The 19366-nt window shown below is 40.6% G+C and overlaps 1 protein-coding gene across 6 annotated transcripts in view; it reads left to right on the top strand.

Annotated features, from left to right (window-relative positions):
- cald1a (caldesmon 1a) overlaps positions 1–19366 on the top strand; it is a 79672-nt gene that overhangs the window by 18646 nt on the left and 41660 nt on the right. For 5 of the 6 annotated variants that reach the window (XR_006107044.1, XM_042511401.1, XM_042511403.1 and 2 more), the window contains exon 2: positions 13852–13937. Coding sequence is in view for 5 of the 6 variants with exons in the window: in XM_042511401.1 (XP_042367335.1) it covers positions 13861–13937 (77 nt within the window). In the remaining variant the exon portion in view is untranslated. Of the gene's footprint in view, positions 1–11766; positions 11884–13851; positions 13938–19366 lie in introns of those variants that run through there. The other variant, XM_042511402.1, reaches the window with a different exon arrangement.

The following is a 19366-nucleotide window of genomic DNA, read 5'->3' as shown; positions in this document are numbered from 1 at the left end:
TAGAGGTGGCGCAGCTAGCAGCTAATGGTGCTAACTCCATAAACAACACTAAACAACAGCAACAGTGCTGACAGAGCTAACAGTGTTCACTGGGCTGAAACTGATGTCAGGGCGCAATGCTTCTGTAATGATAACGTTCTAAATGCAAGGCCAGCTGAGCAAAGTGCAAAGCCATGGAGATGAGTTAGCCAGTGGGATACATACATTTAGTAGAGTTTTGCATGCAACAGTGAAGCTCAGACTTAAACACGCAGAGGTAGCGTGAGTTTATTCTCTGCTCAAGACATCATTACTCCAGTATATCATTACAAAGAAAATAGTGGTTTGCTGTTAATGGTAATGCTCTGAATGTCCCATACAGAACCTTTAAGAAAAGTTGTTATTATATTTCAGTTTTTGTATCGATTAAGCAGTCAGACAGAGCCAGGCTAGCTGTTTCCCACCAGTTTCAATCTTTATGCAAGCTAAACTAGCTTTAATTTCATATTCTGCGTACAGGAATGAGAGCGGCATCAATCTTTTTGTTTAACTTTCATCAAGAACACGTTTCCGAAAATGTTGAATTATTACTTTAAAATGGCACACAAACATTCACTGACTTGTTATGCTGGTTTTGTAAAAAAAAAAATTTACTGCTTTGTTCTGTGCTGAGTTCAGACTTTTTTATTTTCGTCTCCCAGCAGTTTTTCTTCATTGCTGGCAGTTCACACACGCTCCAAAAAATGTCCAAGATAATTTGATAAGTTTTTGTGGAATGACATACCCACATAGACATTTTTTTGCAGTGCGGCAGTGGCAGGAGAATGTCAGCCGCTCCGTATAGCGAGGGAGGGGGGGCAGATAAACAAACCGTTTCTAAGTTAAGCAGAGGACTGTGGCGTTTGAGACGGCTGCTTTTTCACCAAGAGGAATGTTCCCTTCCAGGGGGCTCCGATTCAAAGTGCACTGCTGAGACTCCGGCATAGAGCTCATATGTGCGAGTGAAGAAAGCTTTTGTGTGTGTTTAAAAATGAAATGTCAGCGTAGTGAAAGGATCGGTGTGCCTCTCTTTCATGACTCCTTAGTCGTGCAGGTGTGAGTGTTTGTGTGTGTGCCCGACAGTGTTCGCTGAGATGTCATGGCAGGTCCAACATCACCATCAGTCATGCTGTTTTGAGAGGGAGCCAACTCTGTGGCCACTGTGTAGTGAGTGTGAGAGCTCTATCTCACTGTGCACACAGCATGCAAGAAAACCTTCCCTTTTTTTTTTTTCTTTTTCCCAGTTTGGTTACGGGAAAAGGCAGCATTTTTTCTTTCCATATTTGGTCATATGGAGCACGGCCAGGGAGCAGTAGCCTTTTGATGCCGTACAAACATCCCTATTTTGTGTGGGATTTGTACTTTTTGGAATGCTTTTTCTCCAATTCTGCCTGATTGTGGGTGCAGCATCTGAAAGTGCACTTTTAAAAGAGACACAAGCCTTTTAAAAGTCAAAGACTGGAGAGGAATTGTGCTGGCTCTTGTTGCTGTTTCACAAAGAAGCTGCCTTTTTACAGTTTTATTTATGATTTGGGCAGCAAGAATGCAACTTCTAATGCAAATGTCCCTCTTAAAACCAACATTTAAAAGTAAGACAGTGTTTTATAACCCTTCTTTTTTGGCCAACTGCTACATCAGTTGGGCAGCTATTTAATTTGTTAAATTGGATCAGCGGCTGACAAATAAGAATTTATCATCTCATTTCAGTGGTTAACTTTTTATAGCTTCAAGTTAGATTTGGAAACCAGCTGAAGCTGGATTCAGTTAAATCCCTTCAAAAATGAGTATAAAGCTTATATGTTTGCAGTTTAAACGCAGCATCTGTGTGCTAAAACCTGCTGTCGAAAAGCGGCTCGATCCAGATGATGGATATGGCATGTTGGGGTAATGTTTTTACTGCAATTTAAGTATGACTTAGCTTCAGGCGTGAGGTTTAAAGACACATAAACACACCCTCAACCTGAAGGGGGACGCTGGCTGGTGAAGCGCAGGTGTTTTCAGCTGTCGCTCAACAGAAGGGAAAAGGTCATAATACCTTCAGATCTGATGCAGCCCTAAAGTGTGATGAGCGGCACAAAACTCCCATCCATGTGTGGGACCGCGAGAGGAGAAAATGATAAAAGAACAGTGAGTCATAGTCTAAATATATGTGTGCTCAAAGTTTAGTGAGGTTATCTGACTGACGGTGGAAAATAAAACACAGAATCGAAGAATGCTACATAGAGAGTAATTTGTTTAAATCAGGGCATCACAAGAGTTTAGAAAGTATCAAACTACAGCTTCCTTTCCAAAAAGGATGTGTCAGTTTAAAAGATAATTGAAACAAATGCTGTGTACTATCCTGAGCATATCACAACAGGCTCTTTGAGAAGTAAGTCATCATTAGGGTAAGAGCTGACTTACACAGCACTTTAAAGGATGATTACAGTTTTTATGGTATTATGTTTTGTAGTTTTGTTCATTTTTATTGGCTTTGATAAGTAATTATTAGGATCTGGGAACATGGAGCCATCACTACAAAGCCTGGTAGTGCAAGAAACACAAGAATTCTGATCAGACTGGTTGTAATAATAGCAAGAAAGTCACATTATCTAAGCCATTTTATTTGGAGGCAAAAATGAAAGTGCGGCCAATATGTTGCTAATAATCTCTTGTTGTAAAGGAAAACTGTGAGTGCACATCTACAGCAAGTACAGGGGGGTTAAAGTTGAAACAGGAATTGGATTTTAAAGAGACTAAAAGAAGTAACACCTCAACTCTGCATTTAACTCGGTGAGTGAAATCTTTTTCCAACATCAGTGATGGCCAAAAACACTGTTTTCCTGTACTGCTAGTACGTTGTCCTACAAAAAGTAATGCACCAAATTTTGGACATATCCCATGTTATTATAAGAGAACATAACTTTCCTGACTTCGTAACTTCGTAACTTTTCTTTAAGGACCTAACGTCACTCGCAATGTGCTAATTTGTAGGATATCATAAGAACATATGTGTGTGCATTTTGGTCATATGAAACTCTGTATGAGGATAAATGGAAAAAATAAGACCCAAGTTATCCTCTGAAAACCTATTTTCTCAGTTTACTACATGAACATGAAATTGTTTGCTAACGTTTAAATAGTATCGGTTGTTTCAAAAGAGATTTCTTTATTTGTGTGTTTTGTCTTTGCTTTTCTCATTGGTTCGTACGGTGGCCGGCAAGGGCAAAAGCACTACAAAGGCCCAGAACATTTCCAACAGGGAAAATCTGCTGCAGCTTTGAAATGATGCCCATTCAAAAATACATACAAAAATCCAAAAGTCAGCAACAGGTATATGTTGCTGTTGTTCTTTTACAAATTGGAAATGACTATGGACAAATGTAAAAAAGAATATACCTTTTTATGTCGCCATTTCACTCCTCTTCTTATTTCTATAACAAACATACTCTCTTGTCTGGTCTCTCTCAAGTTGTTCCACTTACCACCCCACCGAGAGGCTGGGAGAACTTCCGTTGTGTTGACAGGATATGCAGCGTTTTTCAGTTGCACTTGTTTTCTTTCTTTTTTCATGTTTCTGTATTTGCAGCGTAATTAATACTGCACTTTTTTTTCCTTTTTTTTGCATTATGTTTCCTTTGCTGTTTTTGTCTTGGACTTTAATGTGTTTTTGAATTGGCAGCGATTCTGAAGCTGCAGCACATTTCTCCTGACATATTTCAGGCTATTGCAGCAAGTTTGCCCTTTTTGGCCCCTGTAAATTTGGAGTGTGAAGGACTTGGCTTGAAAAAAGTGATGTTGCATATTTTGACAGCTGATCTCAAGCAAATTAGCTTAGTTTTTGAGTGTTAAATTAAAGTACTACTCGGAAAGTAAAAATTGTTTTCTTTGATTGTTGCTTATTTAGTCATGAATTAATGAATTCATTGGTTGGTTAATTCCAGCAGTGCGCAGTTTAGCCTGCTACCACTCTGTAAAATATAATACATTCAAGGTATTCCATTGAGATTTTCTTGGCTGTGTGAGTGAACAGATAACCTCAGTCAGTCTGTCTCAGTGTGTATGATTCACAGGACACAGAGAGGTGTTTCAGAATGTGAACCATTGTCTGGGAATGCAGGAGTCTCCTTTTTCTCCACCGAATGGAAACTTTACATCTTTAACCTTCAGGTCTTTTCCCTACACCGATGTGAAATTTCCCCTCCCTGGTTTGTCTTGTACCCGAGAGCTGCAGTCAGCACAGAGGAGATTGCGATTTGAGGGAGGATTGTGTCTGATCTGCACATCTGAAGTCACTGATGACAAAACATCTGAGGCATTCAGCCCATTTCTTGCCCCCTACCCTCAAAACCATCAGCATTTTATTCTGCAGCATTTCACTTGCCACAGCGGCATTAGCTTCTCAGGTTAGTCTATGAATACCGTATGCTCATGCTCAGTGAAATTTTTCCTCATTCGAGCCGAAGCCACACTTTCAAAAATTTGTCTTGGAGGAGATAGAGTGTGAGTGGAAAGCAGATGGTATTGAGATTGAGCTGAGGTCTGATGCAGTTGGCCACCTCATATGTTGTCTAGAATATATAGTCGCAGCTGAAGACCTCAGCTTTGACAACAGACACTATTGCGGTTGATATTCACTCTGTGGCACAAAGTGCAGACACAGACAAATACAGAAAGAAACTTGGCTGCTCGGACATGAGTAAATCCTATAAAATTAAATCAAATGTAAACTTAATTCATAGCCAACGAACCCTGAGTGTCCTCATATTGTAGCTGAACACATAGTCTGCAGCTGTTGGCTAGACTGCTGCATCGCCGTCCAAGAGGAGATAGAGACAGTGAGAAAAGAGTGAGAGTAAAAGAACATAAAACTGTCTAGCAAAGACAGAACAGGCGACTGATTATGAATTTTTGATATAAGCCAATATTAATATCTGAGAGTAAAAAAAAAACCCATTAACAATGCAAACACAAAAGACACAAACATTATTTTTAAGGATTCTTTAAATGTGGTTTAAGAGATAGTTGGCCTACTGAAGTAAAATTAACCTGACAAAATTAGCACTAACACCTAATATATGACTAAAACTCGAAGTTAAGTTGGTATCAAGTAGTATCAACAATGACCTTAAACATAAAACATACACAACATAAAATATATTTATGATATAAAAAGTAGAAACACACTCAATAAAGCTACAATAAACATCAAATAAATGCAGTCTATATGTTACGGCACACAAATCTTTTGCATTTCTGTGCTGCAATTTTTGTTACCTGCAACCTAGAGATGTGATTTTTTGTTTTACAATACAAATTAGAAATAATACATAGTATTTCAATTTCTTCAAAATGATTTAATTACCTCCCACATACCTTAAAACCTCAACTATGTTACTTCCCTTCTGTAACATGGCCTCGGCTGCCTTACTTGAGTGAGAAGATAGTATAGTAAGCTGACATGATTTCGCAGATATAGTGAATCCAGACCTTTCTCAAGTGCTTACACAGTGCTGTGAGGATACTGTAGGTCTGGTTGTGCAAGACTACAACATCAACAAACAGCCTTATCTTTAACCACTTTATTGCCATATTTGGTGGTCACCTTTAATTCAACATTTCTCCTGACGGACATTGTGTCATTATTATACGCTCACGTTTGCCTTTGTGTTGGCAAAAAAAGCAACAATGGCCTGGTTTACTGCAGAGAGTCAGATGGACAAACTTTTTGCTGGAATACAGCCCGTTGTGCTTGCACATTGTGTGTGTTTGAAAAGATCATTACAGATTGAATATTTAACCATCCTTTATAAAAGAGACTATAGATATAAAGTGACAGCGCCACCAATGCAAAGTATCAGTCAGTAATACGAGCCCACCAATGTATTGGTCAGGCTCTAAAATGCAAGCAGTGAAAGAAATTCTAGATGACAGATGAAGCTGAGAGATGGACGAGCGGAGATGGAAAGAAAGAGAGAAATTCTTGGCCTCGTTGCGCCAAAAAACTTCCAGCGAATTTATGAATGCTCATCCACAGCCGCTCTGCATCCTGGGACTGTAAACGTGTTAATGCTGTCGAGGCCAGGACGTGTGAGTGGAGACACATAGCGCAGAGAACCACAACCACAGGGCCAGCTTTCCAAACACAGCTCTGTAGGTGGTGATGGATTTCACACATGTACACACATTTTACCGTACCATAAACACACACATACTGTACTAGCAGTGGCCATACGTATTTTCAGTATTACACTTGTAAAAACATACACTTACATTCTCACACTCATTTAGAGTAGACGTGCAAAAGAGGCATGCAATCTCTCATATGCACTTCCTCTGCACATTTTCCATTTACATAAATAGACACAAAGCACATTCATAAATGTAAATCCTGTTTGTTAAATACTGTTTATCGGGATGCACACACCCTCACACTCTGGCTGAACATATTTTAACCGCCCTGTCAGGGTAATCTCATGAGACTCCTTACCCCTGCAGAAAACGTTAGGTTTACCCAACTCAAACTGTCCCCAGAGCCTCAGCCAAAACAGCTGTTAGTGTGCGCTACCTACAGGCATGCAGTATCTCTCTCTCTTTATTTCTCTCTTCCTTTCTGTTTTACTGCAGAAGCTTTATCTGTGTGATAAAACAATCATAAAGCAATCATTTTACTTTGCCAAAATGCTTACCAATATGTCTTAGCTTAGACTGAACCAATAGACCTCTGCCTCTCTCGTTTTAGTCTAAATGTGTTCACATCCTGTCAAATAAGCTTCCAATACACCCATAAATGTACAATTTACAGTTAGTTGTCCTATAGCTACATGCAAATGGAGGAGTCAGTGTCAGTGGTTAAATTCCCAAAGTGTCCATTAACTCCTACGTACTCACACTTGAAAAGTTTCTCCCAGTATGTGTTCTTTAATGATGTGCTTTAGTGCAATACTACACCTTTCGGTCGGTGGGAGGGAGAATGTGCAGCACGGCTGTTCTTTAGTGAGACAAACTGAACCCAACTTTAAAGGTCGGTTTTTGGTAGGGCTGGCCAATACATGGCTAATATATTGGTTATCAAATAACAAAGACTAAAGTGACCCAGGGATGTGTTTCTGTAGGTCAACCTGTAAATTAAAATCCTCTTTCCGTTGGTAAAAAACCCATGGGATTTTTCCAGTGGATATTGTATCATTGCAGAAAAAAAAAGCTCTGTGGTAAACTAATGTTTAAGAACAGCAAGATATTCCTCAAGATATTCTTCATAAATGAACACCATTTTCAGAATTTTTGAAGCGTAAATATAATTGCTGGAAGTAAAAAGCAAATGTAATGCTATAAAAGAACTACATTACAGTTGCTTCGCCACGTCAATGGGGATATAAAACCATGTTTGGCATAGTTTGGCTTGATAACACTCTGTGTTCTCATTTAGCCACTTGTTTGCAGCCATTTTTTTTAAGACACATTCAGTTAAAGTTTCTAAGACACATTTCAAAGTTCATGAGTGGGGTATTTACCAACATTTTATGTCCTAGAACAAAACATGAAAGTCTCTTAAGCTAGTGTTAACAACAGACTTTTTTGCAGGCTTCTAACCAAAAACTCATTCTAAAAACCTATTAAATTAGAGACGAGGAAACCGGAGGTGCTGAAAACAGGTTTCCGGGTTTTATTGATGAAGGTTCCCAGTCAGTTCTGCAATCATTTCTGTTGTAAAAGAGGTGACTCACATGCGTCAAACAAGTGAAGAGTGACTGTCACAATAAAAGCCTAAAATTGGTCAGAATGAGGAGATGATTGTATTGTTGTCAACTTTTGACTGGAAACCCTAACTTTTTAGTCTGGCTGACTAAATGTTGATAAGTGAAGACAGCCAATGTCAAAATACTGAAATCCTGCTGCTCTCTTTTCACAGTTAAGGGGCCATATTCTCCCTCATATCCCATGATATTTCGCCTATTTATTATTATCTCAGTAACATTTGACATTATGTTTTTTTTTTACATGATTGCATATCATTTTACAATAGTCGGAGCATATTTCTCCAAAAGTTTTGGATCTCATGTGTCATCTCATCTCCAAGGTAGTTCATATTATTTCTGATAAACCGAATGTCATGTGGCTGGTGAAAGAGTAGAAGTGGTTCATGAGTTTGCAACATACCAACCACTCACAGGTGAACAAAATATTTTCTTTCATTGATCCAAAGACTAGAGAGGCCAGGCTGTGTGTCAGTGTTACCTTCACATTCCAGATTACTGGAATACCTCTGTTCACCTGGACACCTGCACAGCTGGGACTCCATATAAGTCCTCCTCTAAGCTCCACTCTCTACAGAGTGTAGTCCTCTGGAGGCCAAGAGGAGAGCAGCAGAAGCCTATGTGTGACATGACAGTCTTTGCTTTAACTCCTTACCTGGTAAATTCAGGCTTGGTAATAATGCTCGATTCATTTTTTTTAGGGGGAGACCTATATGGAGAAATATAGTAGCCTAACTGCAGACTGTGGTGTGGTTACCTAGAAAACTAATGACAATCCCATTAGCCCTAGTTGGACTTTAATAGTGCTAAAATAGTCCTGTAGGGGTTGCAGGTTTTTTTGGCCATCCTGGAAGTTAGCACCACCCTGCATGGCTCCCTCAACAGAAAGCCAGTGGGATTTTTCAATTGGATTTTGATAACCTCATTTAAGGCATCTACACAAAACAACCATTCAAAAAACATTGACACTGAAACAAGGAAACAGGCAGTTTAAAAAATACTAACTCATTTGTGCATTTTACTTCCAAAGGTAGTGTGCTGTTGAAGCCAATTTTTATAGTGGCCAAACAGTGGAATTACAACTCAAAATCCAAATCCTAACATGGGGCAAGAGTCATCTGTAAACGTATATACGTTTTTTTTGCATTACAACACTTGCAATATGACACACAACCAGGATTTGATCCATTAAGTCCGATAAAAGTAAGGTCTAGAAAAGATGCATGATTAAATCATTTTATGCCCATTTAAGTTAGTGTAGCACTAAACTGGAGGTAGCTAGCTCAGCAGATGGAAGTCCCAAGTGTGCTTGCTCTATGGGCCCAATGATACATAAGCAGCGCTGATCATCCACATAATTTCATACATAGTTGTTGAAGTTTTCTGGTTTCATGCACCACTGAGCAGCTTTCATAGGAATGAATGTGGTCCCGCCTCCAAAGCTGTATTTGGGTTTTAGGACTCATTCCTGCTGCACTCTAATGGCAAATGGGCTAACATCCTAAAGGAAACAATAGACTATAGACCTAAGCAAAACATAAGCATGTCAGCATCCTTATTGTGAGAACATTAGCATTGATGTTTTGAGCATATTAGCTTGATGGTGTTAAAATGTATCTTACAGGCAAAGCTTCACAGAGCTGCCAGCATAAAGGCTCTTAGAGTTGTTCTGTTAAAACTGTCAGCACTTAGCTTTCCTGTGGGATTATGTTGCTTGTCGATAGTAAAATCTTTGTTTTTATTATTAAGGCGTCATGTTCCAACATGTTTGATTTAGCAGGTGTTTGGGGTTATTTTTATTTTTATTTTTTATGTAAAACGAAAACCGTACGTGACTGTTGACTAAGTCTCGTAACCACCAGCTTCAACAAGTCACCATTGTTTCTTTTTCTGCCAACCACACAGCTGGCGAGCACATAACTTGTGCCAAGCTAGTTTTTACTTGTTTATCTTCACATTACTTCCCTTTATTCAACAACCATAACAGTCTGTGCACCCAAAAAAGATTCAAAAGGAGGAGTTGTCTGTAACTGGCATGTGAATGAGTAATTTTGAGGCTCTTTCAAGTCCCCTCTGCTAAAATCAGAGGCTAAATAGGAGCATTCCTCGCATAGCTCCATAGCCATAATGTGGAGATTAATGTGTTTGTCTAAAGGTTGTGAGGGGATAGTATCAGACTAACAAATCGGACCAAAAAGCTGCAGTCTTCTCTTCTCACAGAATGCTACTCCAGCATGAGGAACATTTCAGCAAAGCCAAAAATAGATGTGCTGCTGGCCCACACTTACTGTTCAGTCTTACGCCCAGACTGTTGATCTACTTTGTGTCTCTTTTGGCCGTTAGGGGCCAATTGTTTGGGTGCTTTTAATTATTCGTGAGAATATGGAGAGGCATTATAAGGTGGTGCAATCCCACTGGCTGTCGGGATAATATCAACTTGGCTTTTAAGGCTTTTTTAAGAGGCTGGCACTTAGACACTGGGTTCTGTGCCAGGGTCTGGCAGTCTCGACAGGTAGTAATTTGACTGGTAAATGTGTCATTATAACCATTGTAGAAGGTTTGGGCAGACAGTGGAAGAGAAAGAGGGGGAGGAGGGAAGAAGAAAGAGACGGAATAAGAGGGGAGGGTCGGATGGATGCTGGTTTTAGAGATAAATGGTGGAATAAATGGACAGTAGAGGAAGGAAGATATTTTACAGTGGACAGGCTAAGACAGGAACATGTAAAAAAAAAGTCTGACAATGTCACAAACTTGGACTTCAGGTTGCTCAACTTTATGGAATGCTGTCTTCCTCTGCCTCTGTGTTGGCTTTTGCAAAGTGTGGGTGGTCCCTTCAGTGATATACACATTTCTACGTCTTACTGAGGACCTTGTCTGCAAGCCACAGGCTTCCTCTTCTGCCCCTGTGCCTGGTGTTTCTCCCATGCGGAGACGAGACAATGTGACTGTGCTGCATTCACTCTCGCTTTCACTCAACAGCCCTATTCATACATCATATATCAGCTTGAAAAGTATAATTATCTCAGGTTTACTATTCATGTTAAGTTTTGTATATATGGTGCACTTTGTGATCATTTTGTTGACAAACCTACTTTTATTCTAATTCACCTTGTAAACGGCAAATGATCTATAACTCATTTTCGCACAAAGCACAGTCTTCTCAGCTCCATAAATCACGCATTATTTGCAACAATAACTCCAAATTTATACGCACCCGTGCTTGCATTACTAATAACTTTGTCTCCCTCAGCGTCAACGCTTCTAGGAAGTATGTGATTAGACTGGTGATGTTTGGAGGCCTTGTTGCTGTTAGTTATTGCTCTCATTTCGTCTTAATTATGGTTGTATGAATAGCCCCACATTCAAGTGCCCCCACCCCTTGTCGTTTCACAAATGACACTACAAGTGCATCTAAACATAGATGGTGAATTTTTGCGGTATTTAAAGTATCTCTCTCTCGTCCGAGTCGCGAAGGCTTTTACAGTGTAATAGCTGGGAGTCAAGGCTGTGTTTACTGTACGGGCTCAAAGGGGGGAGGAGACTGGCTGAGGAGATGCAGTGGGGAGCGTGAGGGGTTAGGAAGATCCCTCTGAGTTTCTTTTAGCATATCTGTCCTGTCGGTGTGTTTCCTGTCCATGTGTGCGCACTCATTAGAGTGTGAATGCATGCACACAAACGCCACTTGCTTGTGTCCATGCATACTCATGTACAGATGTCCACTTATAAAAAACGTCCGTCTTTGCATGCAACTGCAGATGAAAGAAAAGAAGTTTTAACACACAGGAAGCCAAGCTCAAGAGCAGAGTCATGTCCGAGGACAGCCAAGCTCTGACATGTAGGTAAACAATACAGGAAAAGTTAGCGGTGGAGATAGGGAGAGAAGGAGAGACAGGATGGCGGGGGGGGCACAAATGACACTACAAGTGCATCTAAACGAGGGGAAAGAAGGAAGGAGGTCACTGAGAGATGGAGGGAGGGACAACTAGCAGGGAGGGGAAGGGAGCAGGCATTTGCCTTTTCTGTCAGCTGAGGCTGGACTGTGGGAGACTGTTTCTAGACGTTGTATCTGTGCTTTGAGAGAGCATTGTGAAAAGCTGGTATGGTGTGAAGGAAAAGACACTTATTCAAGGTATGACAGTCCAAATACTTCCTTTGTTTCTCCAAATTTCTCCTTAAAAGCATCTTATTTTCATCACTTTCCTACTGTATCACCACAGAGGATAAAGTGTTTAGGTATGACTTTATTCAGCGGTCTTTTTATTCCGTGAGCTGTCATGCGCCTTTGTCTTTTTCCCTCAAGTGCTCAGCTCGGGTCTGTTTACTCTGCTCTGGTGTACAGGAGATGTTGCTGGTTAGGTGGTTTAGCCAGGATCATAGATGTATGATGGGAGGCTCAGCTGCTCCTGGGTGGTCTCCGTCCTCACTGCACAGCCAGTCACATACCCTAGCGGGGGTATTTTTAGTGAGAGTTGCTCTTAACTGATTGAGTTAACATCCTGTGTTGGCTTCTCCCTAGTCTCTCTTTGTATCACTGCTTTTCTTTCTTTCTTTTCTCTGTTTCGAAGTTTGTGGGCGTAGATGTCAGCCAGGCAAGGCTGAGGCTTCTACACACAAGTATATGTCTACTCACTTCTGTTCAATAGTGCTTTGTGTAGAAGGATGGATTGTGCTTAAAGTTGTAATCCTGAGTAAAATACGACATCAAACTCTTACTGAGCAGCAGTTCAACTATTCTTGTTCCTGGGAAACATTGAAAAGTTTACAATGCGGTTAAAACATTCCCAAAATGACAGTTTTGATGAGCTGACATAACATTGGTGACATTCTGTTTCCTGTCACTGCTTCACAATAAAAGCCACCCCATGTCTCGCCTCTTAAATGCTTTTAATGAGAAGCAGTAGCAGCAGGATGTACCGTTTGCGTTAGCAGGAGCATAAAACAGCTAAAATGGTTATTCTGGATAAGATGCACTGGGGAGGAGGGACTTATGTTTGTTATCTTTGGCAATGGTTAGTAACATATAACTTTGTAAGGTTGTATTTTGTATCAATTCTAAACATCCTCTGAATCCCAAATCCCGCCAGCGGTTTTGAAAGGCTTGTTTTCTTCAAAAAATACCAAAAGTGCACCATTCATCATAGCCAGAAACAAAAAAAACAAACAAAAAAAACCAAAACAGATGTTGTCATTGGGTTTTCAAATTTCTATCTTTGAACACATCATGTGTGACGAATGCCTCCGTCAAAATGTTATGAGTGCAGCCAGCCACAATCAGAACATTTGTCGCTCCATATTGATTTTATACTTTTGGAGCTGGGCTGTTCATGAGGAGCACTGTTGGAATATGTATACATAATGTTTGGCTATTCTCTGCAACACAATTCTGGAGCACAGAGCAAAGTGTGGGCATGGACTGAACAGCAGAACATCAAGTGAAGTATATTTGCTCTACGACTAAAAGTTTGCTTATTCCATATATTGATCTGATGAGATCAGCTCTGACAGGAATGAAAGGTTAGTTATCCACCCCACAATTCAAACTCTAAAAACTGCTGATGAGGAAAAAACAACCCATGAAGAGCTCTGCCTGTGCTGCGTTTATAGACTCGCAAAAATGTCAAAATTTAGAGAGGGATACAGAATGATAAAAGGACATGCGCATGCACACACACAAACACACACACATGCAACATTAAAAAAAAAAACAGGAAGTTTGCAGACTGGCCTGAACTTTTGTTTTCAGCTGTTTGTTTTGGTGATAACTGTACATTTGGTGTCAATATATTTATTTTACTTTTTGTTGTGGAGATCATGAGTTTTTCTCCAGTCATCCAGAACTCAAGGAAAATTATTTGTAGCTAAACAAACAAAAAAACAACAACATACAGTCCCTAAAAAAACATTGATTTCATAGACATCTTAAAATACAGTATTCTGAAACCAGATATCAGAAAACAAAGGCTTTGTTTGACTGGTGAACTCTTTTTTTCTGGCCTCTCAGGTCACATTAATGAATGCATTTCTGTTTTCCTTTGCTCTCTGCCTTCCTGAAATTGGCTAAATGAACCTGTCTGTGTTGGATGATGTCATCCCTCAGGGCACAATCATGGAGGAAATGGACTTTGAGCAGCGCCGGGAGCTGAGGAGGCAGAAGCGTGAGGAGATGCGCCTGGAGGCCCAACGGTAAGACCCATTTGGTTGTCTGTCATTCACGTTTGCAGATTAGCACTCCAAGATCTTCGAACTAATTTCCTTGCAAAGCAGAGAGTGTTTAAAAAGTCAGTACCCCCACAAAGGGTTCATTTGCAGCCACAGAGCTGTCACTGAACATCTTCCTACTTAGGTTTGTGTGAAGCTGAGGGAGCAGGCGGTGTTGTGTAATGAGGCTCGGGTTGTCAATGCATAGCGGACCTCCTCTGATGTTCATGCCAAGTTAGAGCGGGAGGGAGCCAGCTTTAATGGCTCAGACCCTCCTCTAGGTCTTTAAAAACATCGCTCAGCAAATATTGGCTTCTCGACCCGTACTGGGAGGGAAAAAAAAGCTTGATAAGAAATCTGATAAGCAATGAGGTGACCTTTAAGGGGGAATGTTCAATCACGCCCTCCCTCCCGCTTTCCAATTTTCTCTCCCAGATACCGCGGCCTTGTGAACTCCCTTTGATTCAATGGAAGGAATTGATTAAGCTAAAGTTCATTTCAACAAATTGATTGAGCGGTAACACCCGCCAAGTGCAGTAATCAAAACTATTAAAAAGTTTTTTTTTTTTTTTTATTGTGAGAAGTTGATACATAGTGTGCCAGGGAGGCATTTTATGGAGCCTTTTCACAAAAGTCTCTTCATATGTGCTGCAGCCCTCCAATTAAGGATGAGGTTGATGTGGATGCAGATACTGGCCAAGGTCGCTCGCCTGTTTGATGTTTCTCTGGGAAGAGTTTTATTGGAGCCTGTTACTCCATCACTGATGAAAAACAAGCTGACATGGTTCTGACCACCAGCGGATGCATAGATGTGTCTCTCTGATCATTTTTCTGTGACAGAAAGAATATATGAGTAACATTTACTTTCGTGAAGAACAAGGCTCTTTGGTCAGGGTAAAATAGCATTCCTTGTGTAAAGGGAAGTCTGCAGAACAGTGCACACCCTCCACAATGGTGAAAGAGATATACTAGGTAATAAAATTCAGGGTTAAGTCATTCATCCAGACATTGAAAATAAAGTTTCTGCCAGCGTGTGTGTGCTGTGTGCATGGCGGCAAGTTTATTTCCACTGAGATATTCAATGGAGAGCAACAAGGGTCTTCTACTTATTTATTTTTGGATGTGAATAGGGCCACCAGATAAATCTACAAGGCCAATATTATCGCTCAATGGCTTATCAGAGATCTGTGGTATCAGCATATATATCAGCTGATATGAAACAAGAAATTGCAGTACAGAAAAGACAAAAATACTGTATGTTGGTGGTAGCTAAAAAACAGTGCATGGTAGTACATATCTTGATTACAGTTCTTTAAAGCTGCATTCATTTAAGCTAAAAAGACAAAATGGACACACAATTACATGGCCTTAAAATATGTCATGAGCAAACGGTTGCCTCTTTACACATTTAGCAGATATAGACCAAGTTTGTTTAAACTCCCACGTCACGTAACACTGCCTGATATGGTTACTTGTTACTGTCATATCGCTCAACCCTTTCTGATATTTACCTTAGATTTATTTAACTACAGGGCCAGGCAATATATTGATATTATATTGGTATCAGAATTTTGGACTAGATATTGTCTGGAGATTTTGGATGTTATATCGCAAGTGTTGTCTTTTCCTGGTTTTAAAGGCTGCATTACAAGAAAGTGATGTCATTTCATGAACTAATCAGACTGTTCTAGCTATTCTATTATACCCACTGAGTCATCATATCCACATTACTGATGATGATTTATCCAAAATCTCACGGTATAAATATTTTGTGAAAGCACCAATAGTCAACCCTATAAAATCTTTGCAGTATCAATATTGAGGTATTTTGCCAACATATCATGATATCTGACTTTTCTGCATATCGCCCAGCCCTACCCTGATATCATTATTGCTATCGGCCTTAAAAAAATGAATTATGAATGAAATATGACCAATTCACTCATGCACATGCCCAGTACCTACTTCCATATCTACTTCATCTGCAGCTTTTGTTACCTGAGTAATTTTGTATAATTTACTTAAAAGATCTTGTACGTTTGGTTTCGTGTAACAATTCTGGAGCGCTCTCCCTCTTGGCATCTTGTCGTTTGAACTTCTTTTACCCTTTTATGCCTCATTTCCCCAGACGCACTCTAAATAGCTGATTGAAGTGAAGGTTAATGCTGTTGTTATATTTCATGGCTTCAAACCTCCATAAACCCCCTGCTGCTACAATTATTTATGCAGTTTTGGACTGTTTATGTTACACGGAGAAGAAGGAATTTGGCAGAAAATGTAGACCAAGAAGAGCCTTCAGAGGGAAGAGACGAGGACTGACTGACTGAAAGAGAAATGGAGCAAGAGCGAAAAAGAGCAGGAGTTGTAAGCGCCTTCGACATTTACATTTTCAGCTCGGCGGGAGTTTGTTCATGCCTGTTTATTTGGTCCGAGCAGCAATAATTTCAGCTGGCAGGCGACACGCCGCTCCTGTTATTGATAAAAGATTACATCTCTACATTGTTTCCATTTCTGCCAATATATTGAAACAATCAATATTTACATGCCCCTCTTGGTTGGACTAGTCAAAACCACATGTCGTCTCATTGGCGGGCGTCCATTCAACCATCACTGAGCGCGCTGTGAGAAGACGGGGAGACGCAGGGAGAGTGTGGGGCCATATAATAACTGTTGTAAGAATGCCAAATTCCTGGCTATTATAAGTGTTTACTGGCCAGGTCTTTATGAGCTGTTTCCTACATGCTGGGACACTGAGATTGTCTGTGTGTGAGGGCGCGTGTGTGTGTGTGTGTGTGTGCGTGTGTGTGTGTGTGTGTGTGTGTGCGTGTGTGTGTGTGTGTTCCTATCGTCTGTGCTATGCATGTGCATGTGAGTGTGTGTATGTGGGTGAGTGCATGCATTCAGTTAACCATGCGGACGTTCCCTTTAGTGTGTTTGGATCAGCATCAGGTGATGAAGGTTTGACAAGCTCCATTCACTTTTTGTGAACTACAACTAAGTGTGTGTGTGTGTGTGTGTTTGTGTGTGTGTGTGTGTGTGTGTGTGTCCCTGTTCCAAGCCAAGCCATCCCTGTTCTGTCTTACATCAGCCTCAGTTATAGTTGTAAGAAAATGATTGTTGACATAGAGGTGCACAACGGGCTTCAATTCACTTCTAGTTCTATTCAGTATAACCTCACACACACACACACACACATGGTTTTCTGCTCTGCCGAGGTTTCTCACACTTTCTCATGATCTTCGGTTCCCCTGCTCATCAGTGCTGTAGTGCATCTCCGTTCAGTGAAACACACAGGAATGTCTCGAATGCTTTTTGTCTGTTATCTTTTCTGAGGAGAGCTCATGGATGTGGAATTTTCCCAGTCAATCAACAACCAAAGTGTATCTGCTGCAGCTAGAAATAGTCCTCTTTTGTAACAGCGATATGTGCAGTTTACAAAAAGAGCCGTTCTTACTTCCTGCTAAATGCTGCTGGAAGAGTTCATTGTCCTTTAAAGAATATTTACACATCGCACATGGATAAATAGTCTGCGCGACCGCAGTGGTGAGTCATCACTGTTGTATGTTAGATAGAATAGTTCCTCAGAAAGAGCACATTTTACACAATGAGAGGGATGCGTTTTGCTTGCTGCTTTTGCATAACTGAGCGCACTGCGTTTTCCCACTCAATGCGCTTCGCATTTTATCAGCAGTGCCCTAAACACCTTGAGCTGGAAAACTTCAGCTCAGAGCAGAAAAGAGCCTAATGTCATTGGTGTTTTTTCCACCGTCCAATCAGGTGAATTAGGTGGTCCTTCTTTGGTGGCCTTTCTCTAAATTTGGAGGTCTTTGCAGACTAGTGAAAGCAGCCCAGGCCGAACTTTTCATGTTTTGGGGCAGCAGATGATGTCATTATGCTGGCTACCACAAATAAATTTCAGTCAGGACCACTTTAGTCAAGAAAACTTTATTTCCATTTGCAGTAAATGTGGTGGTACGGCTCTGTTCTGGGGCCTCTCTGCCCTTTCTCGTGCCTACGTGGAAAGCCTAAGGCCATATTGTAGCTAATTTTCACTGTTGCCGCAGGCAAACTTCAAGACGCTTTTAACAAATTGTAGCCTCAACTATTTTCTAACATTACCAACTGTAATTAGGGCAGACGATTGACAGCAGATTGTCGAACTGTCTTATCTATACTATCCTAAAATAAGCCTTGAACTGACCATCATCCAGGCAAAGCTCCTGGAGCAGCTGCTGGTACTCATTGTCATTCATCCCTTTTCTCCATTTCAATGTCCATTGTGCCCTCCACTTGTTCATTTTTTATTCACATTGTCAGGTACAGATCTATGATTTTACTTCTCAGCAAAATAGTGGATAAGCTAAGGACAGGTGATTTTGTGGTTGGCCAGCAACAGTTAAAAAAGCTTTAAAAGAGGCAGTCTTCAACAACAACAACAACAAAAGAAGGCAGAGGTGCACTTCGTTCAGTTTATGCTAAGCTATATAATCATCTCTTGGCTATAGCTTCATATTTAAAGTACAGACATGAGGGAAGTATCAATCTTCTTTAAATGTCACTATTTCTTTAATGTTTAATATAACTTATTTAAGACTTTGCTAAACATACAATGTTTATTTTGTATTTCTTCTCTGATGTCCTTATTGGGAAATGTCTATTTTTGACATTTCCCTCCGTCTCCTCCTCCTCTTCCCTCGTTCTTGTCATACTCCATCTCCTCCTCTCATTCCTTATTCATCCCATCTATCCTCTTCCTCTTCTCCCCTGGTCCCCTGGGTGTCACTGTCTCTCTGTCTCCTTCTCCTGCTTCCTCTCTCTCACCCTCCCCCTGCCTCATCCTTCTCCTCATCCTCTTCCACTCTCATTTTCAACCCTTCATCCTCCATGTTCTCCTCTTCTTCCTTACCTCTCTTTCCCGCTTCTCCTGTTACTTACATATCATTCGTTTTCTCATCTCTTCCTTTTGCTCCTCTCGTTTGATCTTCTACTTAAATTTCAAATCCTTGTCCCTCTCCTAGGTCTCCTCTTCCTTCTCCTGCTCCACTTCCTCTTTTCTCTCTCCCCACCATCCTCCTCTTCATTCTTTACATCTGTGCTGGCCCGTCCTCCCCCCTGAGAGACCAGGAAAAGGCTGAGGAAATAACACCCATCCTCCATGAATGAGCCATGCCAAACAATCCCCGCCCTGGGTGAATGGGCTCCAAACATGACCCTGTGCCGCATCGTAAACCTGTTGGTTCTGTCAGGAAGACGAGAGATAAAGCGATAAACACAGGACAGGAGAGTCACGTATGTTAACACTTTGAAACCTGAGTAATTTGGATTGTTTTTTGTCAAAAACATATGAAAAAGGCAATGAGCAACAAAAAAAGAATGACCCAAAAAAATATCAAGAAACTAGTAAAAAAGTAGAA

This window comes from Plectropomus leopardus, chromosome 22 (genome assembly GCF_008729295.1).
Source record: "Plectropomus leopardus isolate mb chromosome 22, YSFRI_Pleo_2.0, whole genome shotgun sequence".
Taxonomy (NCBI): domain Eukaryota; kingdom Metazoa; phylum Chordata; class Actinopteri; order Perciformes; family Serranidae; genus Plectropomus; species Plectropomus leopardus.
The sequence above is the reverse complement of the archived record's forward strand: the minus strand, read 5'-3'. Positions and strand labels throughout refer to the sequence as shown.